Below are 20,290 nucleotides of genomic sequence, written 5' to 3' on the forward strand. Positions count from 1 at the left end.
TGCTATATATATATTTATTCTCTTTTACTTATTTATATACAAGTTATTTTAAGTTTTTTACTTTGCTGTCAGCACAGTTGTCAGAGAGACACAGTTTTTTTCTGTCTGCATTACAGTTGTCATTCATTCACTCATTCATTCATCTGCTGTAACCGCTTGTCCTGTGAAGGGTCGCGGGAGCCTATCCCAGCTGTCATCGGGCGAGAGGCGGGGTACATTGCAGGGCTCCATTACAGTTGTATATACTGTATATCAAAATGAGTGATTTGATTTGATGATTATATTATGATATTTGGGCAGAACAGTGGTGTGGTGGTTAGCCCTGATGCCTCACAACAAGAAGGTTCTGTGTTCGAATCCACCAGCCCGGCCGAGTCGGGCCCCTCTGGGTGGAGTTTGCATGTTCTCCCTTTGTCTTTGTGGGTTTTGAAATAAAACCAAAATACATTTACTTCTTCCAAGACAAGTGTATATGTTTGTGTGTGTGTGTTTGTGTGCTCTGCTTGTGCCCAAAGTTTGTTTGGGACAGATGTTCGAGCTGCAGCTTCCTACAGAGTAGAGGAGCGCTCCATAGGCCTCTCTGTGGACTACATGAAGTATTCAGATGTCTTTGTAGAAGCTAGATGTGAGTAGCTGTGGTGGTTGACTATTGTGGTTTGTTGTAATTTGTGCTGTATTTTCTTTTTTAATGACAATCGAGTATTTAAAATATTAATCTCATATTCTGAGTGGTTTTTGAACAGCTTTACAGCAGTAAGCATGTTTACAGCCCGATACAAACAACCTGACCTATTCGTGATATAGCGGTACAGGGCAGAAAAAAAAAAAAGGATACTTAAGGGAGAAGCCACTTTGATTGAGAGGACGTTGCCACCACAGGTTGCTTGCTTTCTACCTAGGAGTCACTCACCTGCCTCAGCTCCACTCCTGCTGCACCTCTTTGCCCATTTTTGAATCAGAATTGGAGTCAGACATAGAGTCAGGAACTGCCAATATGGCGACAGAGAGAATCACCGCGCTGAGCTTCAAACCATATTTACATACTGCAACGTGCCTTCAGGCAAAGTTCTGATAGATGTTTGTAATCGAAGGTTATGGGTTCATAGCTGTTCTTAACTAATTGGTTTTTGGGCTAGGGCAGAATCAGCTGGGTGTGACCAGTGGGGCCAGAAGAATCTGGACTGGCCGCCCCTACATCCCCATCAGGGGTGGCCTAGCGGACACAGTCATTTTACGGGAGAGGAGGTATAAGCGTTGGGTTTCAGTGTCACACAAGAGAAACAACTAGAGCCTCCCTCCACACCGGTATCCATTATGCCCTAATATACTCCTCACTCCCCTTCCGTACCCCATTGAGCTGTAGCTGCCATCTCATGGCCCAGTGCGCTCCTAGACCATTCGTACTCTGTTTCACTGCTGTAAATGTCACCTGAGTTACACTCTCTCTGCCTTCCACAGACTGCCCTTTATTCAGCAGCCTCTTAAAAGAGAGCCCTGCTCACATTTCATGTTTTCTCATTTTTACTACTTGCTGGAGAGCCCCCTTTTCCTCTCTGTTGACTCACCCGTATAACAACAAATATTTCTTTTTGTGAATGCCACAGCTTCATTTACGTTGTCATTTTTACGTTTTCCTGCTTCTCCGTTGGAGGCTTTGTACTTCGCATATTTGAGAAAATACAACGAAAGCAAGGGCCAGTGTTCACATGTCTGTTTTTCACTAATCTAAATTTAAGCTAATTGCTAGTTTATGGTCCTTTGAAGCCATTTGAAGGAGAAACAACAAGTCTGTTTTGGCAGATGTGGAGCTGCTCATAATAGCAATCAGCTGGACGCCGCATCATCCAGAAAGAGTTTAATCCTAGATGAACATTTCATGTGAAAATGTGATGTGTTACAGTCTTGGTACAAGGTCCCAGATCAGATTAAAGTTGATGTTGTTCTACTGTATGTAGGAGGATTTCATAACACAATATGCAAATCTCCGAGGTGTGTTTAAATTTACCCCGCGAGTTCAGTAGAAGTCCTGACTCAAGTCCGTGAGAGCACTAAACACTCATGACCTTGGATTTTAATTCTGAATGAACACGACACGTTCACACTCCTTCCATGATGCAAGCTCCTTACTCTGTAGAGACCATAAGAGGCCTTGTCTGACGGTGATGACAGCATGATTAATGCCCACCTCCGTTTGCACTCACACACTACCTCCACACAGCAAGCCCAAGTGACTAGTTTAAAAAAAAACCCAAAGAAAGCTGCCTACAGGACCGACAAAAAGTAACCAGTGTTCATCTCAAGATAACATACTCACAGATATGACACGTACACAAATGGGAATTGGCAATAAAACAGAACTTTGTTGTTTAAAATAATATTTAAGCTTAATTTGCTTAGATTTTTGTGTATATTTACTTCTACTATCGACAGCACTGTGTTAACTACATATGGCAACTTCATGGAAATGTTTACAGTATTCTCCTTTATGGTGTGTTCAGTGTGACTATTAGATATTTGGAAGTCAGTTTCTGAAAAAGTATTAAAAAAGCAACTGGGCTGCAAAATTAAACGTCCAAGCATTGAGACCAGAACATCTGGGTTTCAGACTAGCACATATGGAGTATACCGAGGCTCTCTAAACGTGGCAGCGCAGGGACAAATATCTGTGCACTTGAAACACTGTGTCCTGTGAAATGTGCAGTGATGCTGCCAGTTCCCATACCGTGGCAGTGTTGGATTTTACCTTTATTTTATCCCCTTTTTAATGTTTTTATGATTATTTCAGTTAAGTCTAGTTCACTTTTACTTATCAGTTATGTATTTGACCAATGCATTGTGGGCTTTTATGACACCAGTGGGTGTACAATAGATGGGAAAATCATTTTCAGCCTCTGAGTTGGAACAACACACTACTGTTGTTGATTTTCTACAATGACATGAAGAACGCATCCTTCTATTAGAACTGCAGCACCTCCCGACGTTGCTGCAAATGTCTGCCTTTACATATCATCCACACCATTAGTTATTAGTGAACCATTAAACCTCAGTCCATAACAGAATGGGCCCAAATATGCCAACAACATCTAAAGCATTAAAACACCTTTGCGGTTCGTTCAAGTGAGTTCCTGAAGTGATGCAGTGATGTGAAGGGGCTGAAACCACCTTTGTTAACCTTGCCACCATCATTAATCTTCTATGGGTGTCTATAAAGGGGCCTGTGTGGAGAGTGAAGAGGTCGTCTGAATCCAGTGCATGCCAGGGGCCAAGTGGTCAGTCAGAGTAAGAGGAAACTCGGGTTGGCATGCCGAGCCCATGCCAGTCACTGCCAATACAAACTATCGGGCCGCATAGACGTGCCCCTTGACAAGCTGCTCCATGCTGCGAGAGAGAGCATCTGCGCACTGCCAAGTCTCATGGCAACCCGAGGATAGCTTAATGGAAACCATGGGTTAAAACAGCACTGCTGTGTTTTGCTTTCTCCATTTAGGAAATTTATGTGATCATGATGTATGAAATCCCATAAAATTCAGACCAAGTGTCAGCAACACGCCTTGTAGAAGCATTCAAGGTTCACATATGTAAAAGCTTTCTTTCAAGTTTTTATCATGGGAAATATGTATTTTCCTTGTGTTCTACAGTCGTGTCATTAATAATCTTACAGTGTTAACATCTGGCTGGGTTACTTCTACATAATCTATCAATGATTTAAACCACTCCACTTGTTAAATGCTTTTAATCACATAATTCAGCACATGAGCTTCCACGTTTAAGATGTGCAGTCAGCCATGAAATACTGAGAATCTGCCCTACTGCAAAAACAGTCTTGTAAGATGATGTTACATAAGAATAGTGCAGGTGCCTTATTTTAATTCATCCCTCATACTAGAATTATATTCACAGCAGTGGCCAAGATTAAACATCTGAATGATTCCTCACACAAAGAGTTTGCCGAAGCAAGGTGAACAGTACGGCTTCCCGTTCTGCTCCTTGAAGATGCCCTGGCTGAGCTGCCGCAGACAGAAGGCACACACAAAGTGCTCGGGGTGAAACTTGCGATCGAGAGCGGCGATGCAGCGGCCCGTGATGGGCTCGCCACAGCTGCCGCACAGAGTGCCCTGCCTGGAATGATAGTGCATCGAGCAGAGGGGCCGACCATTCAGCTCCATGAAACAGCCGTCTGTGAAGGGCTTCAGACAGTCCTGGATATGAGAACACAAGAGGCAGGAGAAGGGTTAGATACAGGAAGAAGACTTGATTTAGTGCCTGTATAACAGTACACAACATACAATGATAATGCAACTTTTCAAAATGTAATCCATATGTTCACTGTGATGGACCAGCGCTGCCTTGTGGTTGTGTTTATGGTGTTCACTATTTCACATGGATGTCCCCTCTTATGGTATTCGTGTGGTAAGGTTCACAAGTTGTGAATTTTTCAGAAGTAAACATGTCACAAAACAGTTCTATATTTTAATTCTAATATTGGTCCCTTCAAATGGAACATGTGAGCTTGTGATTATGACATGATATCATCGAGTGTAGGTTGAGAGTGCACCGCTGGAGGAAAACCAGAAGAACAGTTTGGCAAGCAAACGACTAAGTAGCTTACAGTGGGAAGTGCAAAGGTGTAATAAAAGGAAGAGGTTGGTTGGAAATATTAACATATTCCCAATGGTCTCTTCTTTAAAATATACCTTTGCATTTCCTACATTAAGTTACCTAGTTGTTAGCTCGTTAATCTGTTTGCCTGGTTGGCTTTTGGACCCTCACAACCGCCTAGCAGCGGGGTTTGTGTGACTCACACCAAGCAGTTTGTGTACACGACTACACAGGTTCCATCTGAAAACAGCATAGACCTGTAATAAATTTCAAATCTCAGGAGTTGGATTATTGGCAGAAACGACTGAAAAGATATCTGATTACAAAATGCTCAGCTGTGATTTAAATTATAGCAACATAACGGCAAAATTAAAAACATCCATCTTGAACAAAGAGAAAACTTTAAAGGGCGTCACAGCTGCATTGAGTCCATTAATAACTGCTAGGACGTAAATGGAAATTAATTGTACAGCGGTGATGCAGCATGTGGTCCTGAATTTACTCAAACACATTTCTCTTGGCATGTGCAGGTGTAACGCTTCATATTACCAGTGACTCTGTTCCGTTTATTATGTGCCAGTAAGCCATGACAGTGAGCCAGCCTGCACAGCCCCCTTTGGCTTTTAAAAATCTGAACGGAATAATCCATTAATAATAACAGCAACATCTGTGTTGAACAAGTCAAAACGTCTGTTTGGCTTCACACGAAAACAGTCCGACTAAACAATGGATACATTTGATCATTTTCATGCAGATTGCAATCAAAATAAAGTGATGAGTGAGTGGACTTTTCTCTAATGATAATGAGTGGTCGGCTTGTGATGAGAATAACACTGTAAAAACCTGATTAACAGGTCCGGCGGTAGCTCGTCTGGGGTTCGTCGGGAGCTAATGACTCGCGGTATGGAAATCTCTTTACAAGAACACGCTGCAGAACAGCTCAGTGAAAGTGGCTGAAAAGATCAAAGGTCCCAAATTGTGTGAACTGCCTTTTTCTATTATTTTTAGCGGCAGCCTGATTAAAAAGTCTCGACCAGTTTTGAGTGTCCACTTCGCCCTCTTTGTGGAGTGTTTGACCTCGTGTCCACTGGAATTAGGTTTAGGCTATTAGGGGGCAGGTGAAAGTGACCTTGCTGATGATGGCTGCTCTGTGTAAAACAATGTTTAGGTTCTGCACTAATGGTAGGTTGCTGGCTGTGACTAATGGCTACCTTAGATAGTCATGGTTGGATGTATTCCATGTTTTATGTGATGCTATTCACTGTAATTTTGAGTCACAGGTATTAAGAACAGCATGTTTTAATGGGTTTTACATTCAGGTTTATGTACCTTGTGTTTCATTCAGCTGCTAAAATGACAAACTGAAATACTAAAGTGGCAGTTTGTCTCTTTTATCGGGACATCTTGCCTGAGAGCATTTTATATTTGACGACTGCTCACAGCCGGGTAAAACAGAAGTAGAGCTGCACACGGAAGCGATTGTGACCAGATGCTGCACACAGCAGTATCTCTGAAGAGAATGTAAAAGATACCCACGCCGAGGAATACGGCTTCCTTGATTTATCTGCATCATTTCAACCGCAGCATATTCATCAGGCATACGGTTTTCATCAGGCCTGTGGTCAAAATGTTGCAAATAAAGCAAATGTGTGGGTATCTTTCTCATTTATTCTCCGGCTTGATTGTGAGCCAGAGCTGTGTGTGGTCTGAGGTAAGAGGCTCACCGCACAGACGAAGCACTCTGGATGCCAGGTGCCATTGGCTGCAGTCAGGTAGTTCTCCCTCACCGGCTCCCCACAGCCTGAGCACTTGGGAGCGAAGAGGTGGTAGAAGTCCTCGTAACAATACGGCTTCCCATCCTTCTCTAGAAAACCTAGGGCAGGCAGAGGATACAGTGAGCTGTGTGTTGTTCAAGTGGGGTTTTCCTTTGACGAAAAGCGAATGCACTCACGTCCAGCTTCGAACAGGCCTCCGCAGTGTGTACAGAAGAAGTGCTCCGGGTGCCAGGTCTGGTCCAGGGCTGTCAGGATGTTCTGATAAGCCAGAATCATTACATCATGATTTTACTTCGCCTGAGGATTAGTAAGGTTTGTGTTCAACCCAAAAATGTGGATAGAGAGCCACATGAAGTGAATCAGAGAAGAGGTTGCGTTACGTTTTGATAAATTACTTTGGTTTGCAGTATGCTGTAAGCCCAGTCTGCAGAACCTCAACATGGTTTTGTGTTTTATACACCGAGATGACATGTGGGACACGTCAAGAAAAATGAAGTACATACAACTGTGTGTCATCATCCGGTCTTCTGAAGATTATTGTGTAAATAAATGGATGTAATATATGACAGAACTGATTATAGTATTAAATAGAACACTGAACAAGCTTTTATACATTAACACTTGGTTTCTATCTTACTTTTGTTTTTCCATGCTAAGATGTGATTGTAAAGGATCAGATCCCTTCTCACCTGAATAATGGGCCCTTTGCAGTAGGCGCAACGTGGAGAGAAGAGCTCCTGGTAGTCTTTGTTGCAGTACGGCCGTCCCTCCCTCTCAAAGAAGCCCATGGTGCTCAGCTCCATGTTACACGCCACACACACAAAGTGCTCGGGGTGCCACACTTCACCCAGCGCTGTGATCATCTGGAGGAAGAAAATGTAAAGAGGGAACGAGAGGTTTTCATCTGTTTCCTCTAGTCATATTTCCAACATACTGGCCGCTTTGTGGACTGTTGGTCCAGATTGTACCTTCCCCACGATGGCTTTGTTGCAGGAAGCACAGTGTCCCTTGGCAGTGGTGCGCACACCGATCTTCTCCAAGTCGGAGCTCAGTCCTCCGAGCAGGTCGTCTATAGAATCTGTTTTCTTTGTCTGGGTGGAGGCCTTTGAGCCTGCGGGGCTGCTGCTCTCTACCTGTTGTTCGGCCTCTGTTTTCTTTTTCACAGACTGCTTTTGTGTAAGCGGCGGTGGGGTCGCTGGGATCTAAAAGAAGACACAAATAACCACAGATATTTGTTCCTTTTAGCTATACATTTGAAAAAATCTAATATTCAAAGGTCATAGTTTCAGATCTACTGTTACAATGAGTCACCGGTCATACTTTGGGTTGTGTTGTGCGGACATTAGTACAATGCTGCCCTCTGTTGTTAAACCTGGTTAATTTCACTTACTGTAATTTATTTGCTGCACATTTACAGTTCTCCTATTTGGTGTTTATATAAGAATATTGAGAACATTAACATATAGGGAGTGAGATGTTGATGTCAGACACACACTTGGTGTATTATCTAAAGTTTACAGAATCCAAGTGCAGCCATTTTCAGTCGTTTTGATGCATAGACTCTGTACCGACCTCTTGTCCTAGGTTCATCAGGTCTTGTAAGATGGAATCTAGCTCCTGAGTAGGTGACTCTGGATCCAGGGAAGCTGCCACGGGAGCTGGCGGATGGCTAAATCCCAGAATGAGACAAATTAAAAATCAGAGCATAGTATTTTACATTCAAAAACCAACCAAATAATGCTAAATATAAGTATTAATTCCTTGAGAATCCTTGATGACATTTTGCTGTTGTAAATAAGAATATTTATACATTGTATGTGTCATACGTCATGTTACGTTTATTTTATTTTATTTATTTTTTTGTCCATTTATTCTGATAGAACAAAGAGGCTAGAGTGTTTTCTAGCATAAGGATCATAGTCTCAGTTCATGTCATAAACTTTACGAATAACAGTGAAGCAGAAATAATTATACAAATCTGCACAGGAGCCATTCAGAGTGTGGCAACAGACAATTTTTGACAAAGTTTGCAGTTCGGCTCTTGTTTGAGATCTGGGTGAAATAGTGTAGTCCTGACAATAAAGTAAATATTCGAAGACAGTCATTTGATCATTGAGCTCCTTGCGCACATTATCTCTGAGATCATGTGCAGTAAATATCTAGTTATTTCCTGTTTCCTCTGCACAGTTTATCGGGGTCCACAGAGGCCACAAGCTTCTGGTTCACCTGTAGACACCTGAGCAGACTGAGCTGGTTCCAGTTTTGGTATTTCCGGCATTAGCTGAACTTGGCACCTGTGGGCACAACCAAAATATACATGTAATGATAATAATAATAATAACAATACCTTTTATTTATAGGCGCCTTTCACAACACTCAAGGTTACCGCACAAAATTGCTAAAATAATACACAATTAAAGTACACACGAGCATATATATATAGAACATACAAATGGCAGATAGACTATATAATGATATATGTGAATATATGATTCGTTGAACAACTCCAGTACAAAATGTGAACTGGTTGGTTGAAAAGGAATTTTAGGTTTGGGTACGAATGAAATCGGATAAAACAGAAAGCTGTGGTACACTATTGTAATGTTTGTGCTTTTGTCTTCACCTCTCCACCAGCTGCATCGCCGCTCTTGTTGTCACTGGCGTTGTCTGAGCGTGCTGAATTCAAGGCGAGCTCTTCTAACAGCAAATCTGTGGCATGATGCAGGCACATGAATACATGCATACGGTGCAGAAATCACACATCAACGACTCAACACACCACTTTTTCACACATTTCTCTCTTTCTTGGGCGTTTGGTGAACCAGAGTGTGTGTGTGTGTGTGTGTATTATTTGTGGACGGTGATATTCTCTGTGAAGCGAGGTAGAGTGCACCTCCTTGTACGGACCAAGATACTGGTGAACTGAGGTTGCTTCATGCAGTTTAGCTTCCTCAGGAAGTGATGGTATGTCATGTTGCAGAAGTGAAACTTGTAGCAATGTTGCAAGTATGGTGACAAATATCACAGCAAATGACAATTCTCTCCACAGTGTAAGTAGTGAAATTACAACACACTGTTGCCTTTGTTGCAGTACTAACACTGTATTTTAATTTAATTTAATTTAAATGAGCAATGACCTTTTCTTTTTGATTTGATTCAATCGTTGTTGTTGTTTTCAATTTTGCCATGATAGTTGATTGAATTCATACATTTTTTCAAATGTCATTGGTAAAATGTCAGTGCAGATTATAAAACAAATGCTCATTAAACTGACACCTTATACCAAAAAGTAAGAAATTACATATCTCACAAGAGTTACATACTTGTATGAATTACTTCAAATGAACACATGACTAAGTACAGTAAATACTGTACTCATTGTTGACGGTATCAATAAATCACAAAACACATAAGGCACTGTGATCTTGCTTATAATCACAATTCTTCATTTATACTTTCAGAATCAGTATTCTAGACTGTACCTCTGATCGGTTTAAGGACGACTGACTACGTAAAACATGACAGAAACTTGTCTTACCGAGCTCCTCCATGTCGGCTCCTGCTCTCTGTGCAAACTCCGCTTGAGTGTGTGTGTTTTCCTGCTGGTTAGTTACTAAGGTTACTAGCAAAATTTCTCATCTGATCAAAACAGTCACTTCCGCTGTGAAAGGTTCTTTTTCACTGGTATTAAGAACTGCTCATAGTAAGTGAGACGGTTTGCTGGTTTCCTGGTAAAGAGGAAACAACGCGTGGAGGTGAAATACCAACAGAGATGACAGCTTACATTTGCGGGGTTTCTCTAATGAAATGTCAGTTTTGGTTTCAACTATAAATTTAGAAGGTACAAATGTGCACAAGACAAGAAAAAGTAAACATCAAATAAATACAAAAAATAGCAATTAGATACAACAGTAGTTCTATGTATGTGGTCTACTGGGAGCAGACTTGGTTGTACAGCCTTCCAGCAGCAGTAGGGAAGGACCTGCGGTAACGCTCCTTCACACATCTTTGAATATTGAATCTTTAAACCAGTTGGCTGCTGAAGGCGCTGCCCAGTGCTGTTATGGTGCCATTGAGGGGGGTGTGACTAGTTATCCATGAGGGAGGACAGCTTAGCTTCCATCCTCCGATCACCCACCACGTCCATACTTTCAAGAGGGCAGCCCAGAACAGAGCTGGCCTTCTTCACCGGTCTGTTCAGTCTCTTTTTGTTTCCCGCTGAGATGCCGCCACTCCAGCAGACCACTCTGTAGTATATGGCTGATGCTCCCTGCACTCCAAAGAACCTAAGTGTCCTTAGGGGCCTGTCTTATAAAGTGCCCACGTTTCCAAACAGCATGAACATGAAAATCAGAATCAGAATACTTTATTAATCCTTCAAGGAAATTGTTTTGTTGCTGTTGCTCCCATAAAGTGACAGTTGCTAGTTGAATAAAGGTAATACAAAGATATATAAAAAAATAAGTAAGTAAGATGCATTTAAAGTAAAGGAACAATATTGCACAAGTATTCACAATATACAGAGGTAGATGTTGAAAATAAATTAACGGCGTCTTAAGTGTTAAAGGTGTTAAGAGTGTCCAACACTCAGCGGGAGGAGTTATAAAGTTTAATGGCCACAGGCAGGAATGACCTCCTGTAGCGTTCTGTTGTACATTTGGGAAGAATGAGTCTGTTCCTGAAGGTACTCCTTAGACTGGCCAGTGTGTTGTGGAGTGGGTGAGATGTGTTGCCCAGGATGGTCTTAACTCTTGCCAGCATCCTCCTCTCTGACACTGTGTTTAAAGAGTCCAACTCCACCCCGACAATATCACTGGCCTTGTGGATCAGTTTGTTGAGTCTATTTGCGAAAGAGAAAAAATTAACTTAAATCTGATGAAATATAATTAATTAAACAGACAAGTGGTCTCATACTCACTGATGCACCACTGAAACAGAAATAAGAGTATGGTATTAATAAATAACTTTCTAAGATCTTATCTTCCTTCTATTTATATATAAACAGAAGTAAGATATATAAACAAATTTATATATAAACAGAAGGAAGATAAGATCTTTTAACATCTGCAAGAAGCTTCTGGGGATTTTCTGTGGTCGCCAGCGTTCTGTCTTACGCTGTGGTGTGCTGGGGGCGGGAGCACCTCAAAAGCAGACCTCTCCAGGTTGGAAAAGCTGATCAGGCGGGCTGGCTCGGTGGTCGGTACGAGGCTGGACCCGCTGGAGCCCGTAGCAGAGAGGAGGACATTGAACAGACTTTTGGGTATCCTGGACAATGCCAGCCACTCTCTGCAAACTGCCGCCAGCAGCCAGAGAAGCACCTTCAGTTTTTATTCAGTTCTTGTACATGCATGTCCGACAGTGCTGTGTGAGATGGAGATGTCAATTTCCCTGCAGAAACCTTCCAAAGGGATTAATAAAGTTGTCTATCTATATATCTAAAAACATAACATTAAAGATAATCTCTGTGTATAATTTATGTAGCATTAAGGCATTTAAATCTGAGGGGCTGTGAGATGGCTAAATTGAGTCACAAAATTGTTTTCAGTTTTGCTTTTTAGTAACTTATTATTGTCTGAAATGTGATGTTGACTAAACTTAGCTTTTTGTAAGAAGGCAGATGCCCAATCTCAACAATGCGGTAGATATATAGAACAGCTGAAGAGGCACAACTGGAAATAATAAAATACTCAAGGAAAGTACCTGAAAAATTGTTCTAAATGAGGAAACCTATTATTATAGTTACTTTCCAACACTGACCAGAAACAATCAGGACGATGTTTTAAATTATGCAGCTTCCTTTAGCCAGTGTCACAGTGATGTTCACATGTTTTGCTGAATGATCCTGAGTCACTACATCATCACAAACATCCACCCCTGATCCACCCCCATAAAGTCCAGTGGCAGAATAGTCACCTGACACGCATGTGATATGGCTTTAACTTCACGTTTTGTTATGCATGAAGTACAAAATGCACAGACCCACAGACCCACGAAGCATAAAATTCAATTAAACAGTCCACCACAGTTTCTACTTCAGTTTTTAGCCACCATATGGCAGCCACCTCTACGCGGATATACGTGCTTTACCTCGCACCACTGGTCGCATCTATTTTAAACAAAGCAGGGGTATTAGTTACTTTGTATGAATATAGCACTTTAAAATTAAGCCTATCGATGTGGTATTTCACGCTTAACAAAAATAAATAACCGATATACGTTAAAGTAACTTTTAAATTCCCGAGTAAATCGGTACCAGTGACAAATAATTAACATTGTTGAGAGTAAAGTCCCCCGCTTTGTGGTTTGGGCTTTTACCGGAAGCGTCCGTGTTTACAGTGCAGCTTTCGGTATACTCCACGTTAGCATCGTACGAATTTATAATCAAATTAATCAGTGATTTGGACACAGTTTTATATTTTTTGATATGCTGGATATATTTATGGCACACTCAAGTTAGTATGATTGTTAGGAGGCGGGAAAGCTATCGGAAAGCATAGCAATGACGAGCTGGCTAACGTAGCGCCGAGGTTAGCCAGCTAGGCAACTAACAACACTTGCTAACTTCTCACAGATCGGTTCATCCAGTGCAGTGAAACAGGTATGTCAGCTTCGTCATGTAACGAGTGTTCATATCTGCATGCTTAGCGACAGGCACTCTCGTTGCCGCATAGCGCGTTTGGCTTGCGTGGCTTATGTCCCCTTGTCCCCACATTCATTGACCTGCTGGTCCAGGAAGGTGCGCGGGCCATGGGAGCGGAGAGCAGCGCGGTGCGGGGCTTTACCCTGGAGGAGCCCCTTCTGACACTGCCCTCTGGTCTCACCATGTACTCGGCGGTGCTCCAGGACGGAAAGCCTGCCTCTGTGTTTGTCCACAAGCGGGGCAATGAAGACAAAGTCAACAAAGCTGCCAAGGTATTCTGAGGTGCATCCTTGTCCGGGCACAGGGCATTAACAGTGGGTGCTTTACAGTTCTAATAATCGTTTATGGCACAGCTGCCCTGCAATACACTGACAGCCAGTCCAAGGTGTACTGCAGCTCCCGCTGGGATAGGCTCCAGTCCTCCCATGATCCCTTTTAAGGATAAGTGGTGATAAACGGATGGATATATTCAGGCACATTACTGTTTTCCTCCTTTCGTTTCTTGCAGCACCTGAAGACACTGAGGCATCCATGTCTGCTGCGCTTCCTGTCTTGCTCGGTGCAGGATGGTGGCATCCACCTGGTGACGGAACACGTGCAGCCCCTGGAGCTGCTGCTGGAGAGTCTGTCCCCGGAGGAAATCTGTGCAGGGATCTACGACCTCCTGCAGGCACTCGTTTTTCTGCACGAGAGGGTGAGCAGGAAAAAAAACCACAAGGGTTTACTCATTTTTGTTGTAAAGTAACCCTCGTTTAATAAGAAGAGCATGGGAAACAATTTGAAAAACAGGATATTGCATAAAGTAAAGTGCTGGTTCATGTTGTACTTTGATCGTTTGGTGTATATCCCTGTCTCTGTGTCTAACATGCATGCATAAGTTCCTCACTGGTCCTCCTCTTCCACCAGGGTAAATCAAGCCACAACAACGTCTGTATTTCATCTGTATTTGTCAGTGAAGATGGTCATTGGAAGTTGGGAGGGATGGACACTGTCTGCAAGTTCTCTGAAGCTACTCCTGAGGTAAGAGGTGGAAAGGCAAGGCGCCGAACATTTGAACACTCCCTGACATTTTTAAACATGCCATTTCAGTGTTTGCTTCAACTCCGCAGTTTCTCACAAGCATTAAGAATGCAAGAGAGGCCAGCTGTGTTCCCCCTGAAGAGCAGGTAAGCAGCCTAAATGTCATGATGAGCTGTGAACGATCGATCAACCCTGTGCACAAGTTTTCAAGGAACATGTTTTTGACAGGGTGAGGACTTCAAAATCCTTCCGGATAAAGATGCTCACTCTCGGGACTGTTACTCTTTTGGAATGATGGTGGAAGCCCTTATTCCTCTCCTGAATGGCTATGGTGAGTAGAGGTGACATCAGGACGCCAGGTATTGACAAACCTGTGGCCTTTATGTAGCCACACATGTTGCAGAAAACAGTCTGTGTCTCGCTATGTATCACGCAAAGACTGTATGTAAATATGGACAGTGCACCCCCACTTTCTTAAACTGGCCAAAGAGTAGTTCCCTGGGGATACGGGCAACGCCATCTTGTGAGTTTGGAGTCAGAGTCTGCGCAGTACACTCCGAGATTGGAACCACGTGGAGCCGCGTTATTGATGACTCGCCCACACTTCCACCAGACTCACTCGCTTTTTTTGTTTAATTAATGCTGCGCTCTGCTCTCCCTCCCCCACTTACAAAGAAATTTTGGATAATACGCTGTACTCATTTATTTTTTTCCAACTCTCGCGGCCCTACGGGACCGCTTCACAGAGCGGTTGGCGTGGCAACTTGTGGTCACGTCCTCTTTCTACAGTGTCAAATAACGATAGTATAGTGTCATGGTGTCACCATTAAGAATTATGTAATCATATTTGCATCATGTATTTGCGATATGTTTTTTTTAATTTTTTTCAGATGCATGTGTGAATTCATCTGCTTGCAGCTGATTCTCCCTTCTCGTCTTCCCACGCAGCCTCTTTTTTCTGTCTTTCCACCAGGCTGACCACAAGCGGACTAATGGCTCATTATGAGCTAGGTTCTGCTCAGAGTTGCTTCCTGTTAAAAGGGCGTTTTTCCTTGGTGCCATCAGGTTCTGTAAAGCTTCCTGAGATCATTTTGATTCTTATTGGCACAAAATAAAAAACAAAACAGAATGTAACAAGCTGAACTTGCTCGCTGTAAGTTCATTACACAACCTCCGCAATAGGGAGTTAACAGGGCAAGGTTGGTTTAATGATTTGAGCTAAGTGGCTGCGGTGCAAGTGTGAAAACTGCTAAATTTAACCAGCATGTACTATGTCACTTTGTGCGTTTATTTTTTTTCAGTGTCGCAGGAGCAGTCGGACAGCCTGACAAAGACCCTGCAGGCAGGCCCGCTCAACTCCAACCCCTTGTCTCGACCTCCACTCAGCTCTTTGCTGACTCATGACTTTTTCAGGTTGGTGTGGTTTCCTTTTGCCATTTTTAGTGAATACTGAGAATGATTTGCTTTCAAACGCACTATTGTTTTTTTTTTCTGTGAATAGGAATGACTTTTTGGAAGTGATGAATTTTCTGAAAAGCCTGACCCTGAAAACAGAAGAGGAAAAGAATGAATTCTTTAAGTAAGAAACAGCATGCTTTTCTTGTTTTACATTCAGTGTTATTTTTTACCTTGGTATTTAAAGCACTGAGTTATTATATATGTCAGTGTTATTACTTCAAACATACACCAAACAGCCATAACATTATGACATAATATTGTGTAGTTGTGCCTCTAAAACAGTTGTGACTCGTCAGAGAATGGACCTGGGCCTTCTGAGGGTGTCCTGTGGTGTTGTTAGTGGGGGCCTTTAGTTGAGGGTTGAGGGGAGGGGCCTCTGTGGATCATCCCGCAGATACTTGATCAGTTTGGGATCTAGTGAATCTGGAGGCCAGGTCAACACCTTGTGCTGTTCTTCATGTTTTTTTTTAGTTGTTCCTAAAGTGTTTTTTTGTGTGTGCCTGTGCCAGGCTGGGAGTGTCATTGCTATGGGGTAGGGGTGTCCGGTCTGGTCTAGGTGGGTGCTACCTAAGTAACATCCACACAAATATCAGGTCCAAAACTTTCCCAGCAGAACATTGAATTGTTACAAGATGGTTTTAATGTCAGTGGTTTTAATGTTTTGGCTGATTGGTGTACATCAGTGGCTTCTAAATATGAACATTTAACCACATTGTACTTTCCACTCATATTCTGGTTGTGTGTTTTTAGGTTTCTTCTAGACCGGGTCCAGAGCCTCCCCGAAGAGCTGATAGCTGCACGTCTTGTCCCCAAACTCCTCAACTCTCTTGTTTTTGCAGAACCCATGGCAGTCAAAAGCTTCCTGCCTCATCTTCTAAGGCCAAAGAAAGGTGAGATGATTTTTTTCTTGCTGCTAAAAATAACTCAAAATCCACCCTATCTCAAAGAGACCGGAAACTACTCTGCAGTAGCTGATAGTGTGAAATTTGAAGTAGATGTTGATCACGCTCTTTGTTTTTCATCTGTGTGGACAGATCCCAGTGGTGGTGGTAGCAGTGAAGACTGCCTGCTGTCTGTGTCCCTTTACCGTAAACACGTGATTCCTCAGCTCCTGAAACTCTACAAAGTAAACGAGGAACACGTCCGGATTGTGCTGCTGGCTCACATTCACATCTACGCCCAGTTATTCACCCAAGATGAACTCAAGAACCAGATCCTACCTCAGGTGGAGTACTGATATAGAAGCACAGTTTTTAACTTAAACAGTGAGGGAGCTGAAGGGATAATTAGGTGCTGACCCGACATAAATGCCACTATTATATAATCTCTTTTTTTTTTTTTTTTTGTTGCTGGCTGCAGGTTTTGCTAGGAATGAGAGACACGAACGATTCTCTGGTTGCCATGACGCTGCAGAGTCTGGCGGTGTTGGTGCCCCTGTTGGGGGCTCAAGTGGTCGTTGGTGGAGAGAGAACCAAGGTCTTTAAACGCACCACGCCCAGCTTCACCAAGTCTACAGAGGTCACCCCTGAAAGTAAGCAAAGATGACTTCTGAATAACAATGAATGCATTGATAATGTTGGAAAACGTGCACAAAATAAGTGTTGTTCTTATCACAATATGAGTCTGGTGACACGCCTTTTTTTATTTCATGTCATTATGGGGCGTGTTTCAAAGAATACAGAGAAAAAGAATAACCTTTGCACGATAGTCCCGCAACCAATCAGTGTCATTTTGTTGTAAACAAATTCTACAACAGAGCTCAGATGACCCGGATGACTCTGTCGCAGTTACTCTACTACTCATCACCACATAAAGCCAGCCCGAACTATTTGATAGGCCTTGCAGGCCTTTGTTGTGGCTCTTCACAAAACTTCCCCCACAAAATCCTGGTGGCGGGGAAAGTTCATCTAATCTTACTTTGCCTCTGTGGTTTCCTCCAGGAGGCTCACAAGCAGGTTTTATGAAAATACCGGTTCAAAGCGGTTCAATCCCTCATTAACCACTTCACAGTCAAGCTGCTGTTGACCAGCAACCAAACAGCTGACTTGTTTCTCGGTCGATGGATTGGTAAGTGAAAGTTTTTCAAGGGTAACGTCTAATTTTACTTTGCCTCTTTTCTCTAGCTTCACCTGTGCATATAATCGGAGACTCCCACCCTCAAATGGCCCAGCCTTCCAAAGTATTGACCTTGTTCCCCAGAGGTTCAGGGACTGATGGCTTGGTCCTCGGTCACATGAGTAGTTTTGTAGGTACAAGGGAGTCCCCAAAGGATGCCACACCAATATCAGGTATCCAATATTACTATTTCAGTTCATTTATTGTTGTATTTTTAAGACCCAAAGCTCAGTCTGCCTTTTGTTTCGTGTGTTCCAGGTGTAAGCAGACAGAAGATGACACTACCTTTGAATGGCTTTAGTCGGGACAGTGAGATGGAACCACTATCATACAGCCCAGAGAAGGCTGAAAGACTGGGGGGTGCAGTGGAAGACTGGCCCGACTGGAGTGACCCTGAGGAGAATGAGAATAAAGACAGGCAGTCGGTCCAGATCAACATTCAGTCCTCAGTTAGAGTAGATCCAGTCAGCAGTAGACTCGCACATCAGAACACAGAAGAAGAGCCGTGGGATGACATTGAGGACACTGAACCTACCTCAGATCTCTCCCCTACAGCTCCTTTACCGGACCCAGTCATACTTACACCACCACGAGGGGGCACTGCAACTACATCTGCAAAGCACGCGCCTGAAGCGCTGAAGCCGGCTTCTTCTAAACCCCTTAAATTGACCTCGACGGTGCGACAATCGACACAGAGCAAGACCGCTTCCTCGTGGGATAATGGCTGGGCTCAAGAGGAGAGAGACTCTGAAAAATCGCCCAGCCCATTAAAACCTAAGTCCAAACCTACAGTGCCACGAATAACCGGTGAAATGGGAAGCCTGGGGGAGGAGTTCACCATCAAGGTGAAGAAAAAGGTAGCGCTAGACCCAGAGCTGGATTTGTTTGCAGACATGGTGCCGGACATCAAGTTGTCCTCTCCAGGTCTGCTGCCGCTAGAAGAGAGTAATGCAGGACAGTCTCCAGCATCTCCAGGCGACACCAATTCTCAGCAGGTTGACCCATCCATTGACACTTTAATGCTCACTGCCAAGTTCGCAGCGGACAACTCGACGGAGGTGAGTGTGTGTGCGACGATCAGTGTTGGGTATAGTTACTTTGGAAAGTAGTTAGTTAGGTTACAACGTTACCATCAGTTAAAAGTAATCTGTTACGTTACAGCGTTACCTGTGAATAAACGTAACGCGTTAGAGTACTCATGCGTTACCAAAAATTAAAAGCCGTTTGCAGCGCCTCGCACATGCTGCAACTCAGCGACACACAGCCTCTTTGAAATGCACAGAGAAGTCCCGACAATGAATAACGTCATTCATCCAACCAAATTAACTCTGCAGGATAACAATACCAGGGTGATAGAGTGGTGCTTGGATACAAGATGTTTTTTTTAAAAATTGGAAGTGGAATTTTTTGCGGTCGACACAAGCTTTTCACCAACGCAGAGTGTGCATTTTACCGTTATGTTGTTCTTGTCCTTTTCGCTGGCGAATTGAAAATAATGTGCGTACTTCCATGATTCAAAAGCTGTCCTCTCTGCCATCTTGCCGGCGGTTCAAAAACACTCACAAACACACACACACACACACACACACATGGAGGTAACGTAGGTCAGCAGGACACAGATGCATCATCACAGCGCTGCGCCTACGCTGTCACATCCGCAGGTGGCACAGTACTGTCTGACGGAATTTTTCTTTCCTTATCCGGAGAAATTGTTAAAGTAACGGATTACTTTTTTAAAAAAAAGAACGAAGTTACTGATTACTTAACGCACGAAACTAACGCGTTACGTTACAAGTTACACGAAAAAAGTAATAATACTGTAGTATACTAGTATAAATGTGAAGCAATGTCTGTGTGCAGCCACCAAGCTTGTCTCTGAGTTGACACTTTTTGGATGTCTTCAGTTTCAACTGTACTATTTTACACGCCTACTTCTTTAGTCAGTAGTCTTGTTGATTTACAGAGATCTGTGATGGAAAAAATTCCTGTTTGGTATCGCTCTTCCTATCAGTACACTTTGTTTTTCTCTTTTTCTTTCAGACTGAAGCAGCCGGCTGGGGAGATGGAGAGGACCTCAACTGGGAGGATGAAAGTGTCTGGTGATGACATTTGACTCATCATGACTTAACCACTGAAAAACTCCATGCACCCCATCTGCTGCTTCACAACAGAGCAGTGAACTGGAAGTAGCTTCCCATGTAACATGATGCAGTAAGAGTAGTAATGACAGGGAGACGGGCTTTTATGGACTTTTTATATTCTGTTGATTTCCTGACACTTATCAGTATGTTCATTATGAGAACTTACTTTTGAACTGGAAGGATCGAGTGCGTGTCAGATGGTAGTTGGGAGTTGGACAAAAGACGCCATTCATAATTATTTGCCAATTGATATTAGTCACCTTAAGATGGCTGAGGTTCTTAATCACAGGTGAATGTCATCTCGTTTTCTTTTAATTTTTTTTGTTGGGTTTTTTTTTTTTTGAATTGTGCCAACTTCTCCACTGGCATAGAGATAGATGAGGTTTTACAAGAGATAAAGTTTCTGGAGACGTGTCCAAGATGAGTCAGGTTTGATTGACAGAAGGCTTGCACTTTGAATGAATGTGAAATAGGAATTACATAATTTATTAGTAGCTGTTTGGGTGCTGGTGAAATAAACATTTTACTGTAGCAAATATGTC

At 42.9% G+C, this 20,290-nt stretch overlaps 2 protein-coding genes across 5 annotated transcripts; one reads left to right on the forward strand and one right to left on the reverse strand.

The window, feature by feature from the left end:
* Positions 1–2,706: 2,706 nt before the first annotated feature.
* lpxn (leupaxin) lies at positions 2,707–10,812 on the reverse strand. Of its 2 annotated transcripts, XM_084548052.1 has the most exons (9): positions 9,913–10,812; positions 8,998–9,083; positions 8,601–8,668; positions 7,947–8,043; positions 7,343–7,576; positions 7,064–7,237; positions 6,551–6,632; positions 6,324–6,472; positions 2,707–4,199 (listed from the first exon to the last, which is right to left on the reverse strand). In XM_084548052.1, exons 1-9 carry the CDS (start codon positions 9,923–9,925, stop codon positions 3,933–3,935), a joined length of 1,170 nt encoding a protein of 389 aa, XP_084404178.1. In that variant the 5' UTR covers positions 9,926–10,812; the 3' UTR covers positions 2,707–3,932. The 2 variants fall into 2 exon arrangements, with proteins under 2 accessions (XP_084404178.1, XP_084404177.1); XM_084548051.1 differs by lacking the exon at positions 9,913–10,812 and having other exon boundaries at positions 8,998–9,616.
* Positions 10,813–12,597: 1,785 nt separating this feature from the next.
* On the forward strand, positions 12,598–20,278 carry scyl3 (SCY1-like, kinase-like 3). Of its 3 annotated transcripts, none has more exons than XM_084548112.1 (14): positions 12,598–12,972; positions 13,111–13,286; positions 13,523–13,708; positions 13,921–14,034; positions 14,124–14,180; positions 14,263–14,365; positions 15,336–15,447; positions 15,536–15,613; positions 16,243–16,382; positions 16,527–16,717; positions 16,852–17,023; positions 17,616–17,780; positions 17,866–18,665; positions 19,648–20,278. In XM_084548112.1, exons 2-14 carry the CDS (start codon positions 13,122–13,124, stop codon positions 19,708–19,710), a joined length of 2,346 nt encoding a protein of 781 aa, XP_084404238.1. In that variant the 5' UTR covers positions 12,598–12,972; positions 13,111–13,121; the 3' UTR covers positions 19,711–20,278. The 3 variants fall into 3 exon arrangements, with proteins under 3 accessions (XP_084404238.1, XP_084404237.1, XP_084404239.1); XM_084548111.1 differs by having other exon boundaries at positions 12,599–12,972; positions 13,107–13,286; XM_084548113.1 differs by lacking the exon at positions 13,111–13,286 and having other exon boundaries at positions 12,600–12,972.
* The last annotated feature ends 12 nt before the right edge of the window (positions 20,279–20,290 follow it).

The sequence above is a fragment of the Chelon labrosus genome (genome assembly GCF_963514085.1).
Source record: "Chelon labrosus genome assembly, chromosome: 7".
In the NCBI taxonomy this organism is placed as follows: domain Eukaryota; kingdom Metazoa; phylum Chordata; class Actinopteri; order Mugiliformes; family Mugilidae; genus Chelon; species Chelon labrosus.

Excerpts from the sequence above, each read along its gene's own strand:
- lpxn (XM_084548051.1), bottom strand. The coding sequence starts at position 9,117 with ATGCATGTATTCATGTGCCTGCATCATGCCACAGATTTGCTGTTAGAA. Across the intron at positions 8,044-8,600 it reads GTCTGCTCAGGTGTCTACAG|CCATCCGCCAGCTCCCGTGG; the intron begins GTGAACCAGAAG and ends TCTGGGATTTAG. Across the intron at positions 4,200-6,323 it reads CAGAGTGCTTCGTCTGTGCG|GACTGTCTGAAGCCCTTCAC; the intron begins GTGAGCCTCTTA and ends TCTCATATCCAG.
- scyl3 (XM_084548112.1), top strand. The coding sequence starts at position 13,122 with ATGGGAGCGGAGAGCAGCGCGGTGCGGGGCTTTACCCTGGAGGAGCCC. Across the intron at positions 13,287-13,522 it reads AAGTCAACAAAGCTGCCAAG|CACCTGAAGACACTGAGGCA; the intron begins GTATTCTGAGGT and ends CGTTTCTTGCAG. Across the intron at positions 14,366-15,335 it reads TCCTCTCCTGAATGGCTATG|TGTCGCAGGAGCAGTCGGAC; the intron begins GTGAGTAGAGGT and ends ATTTTTTTTCAG.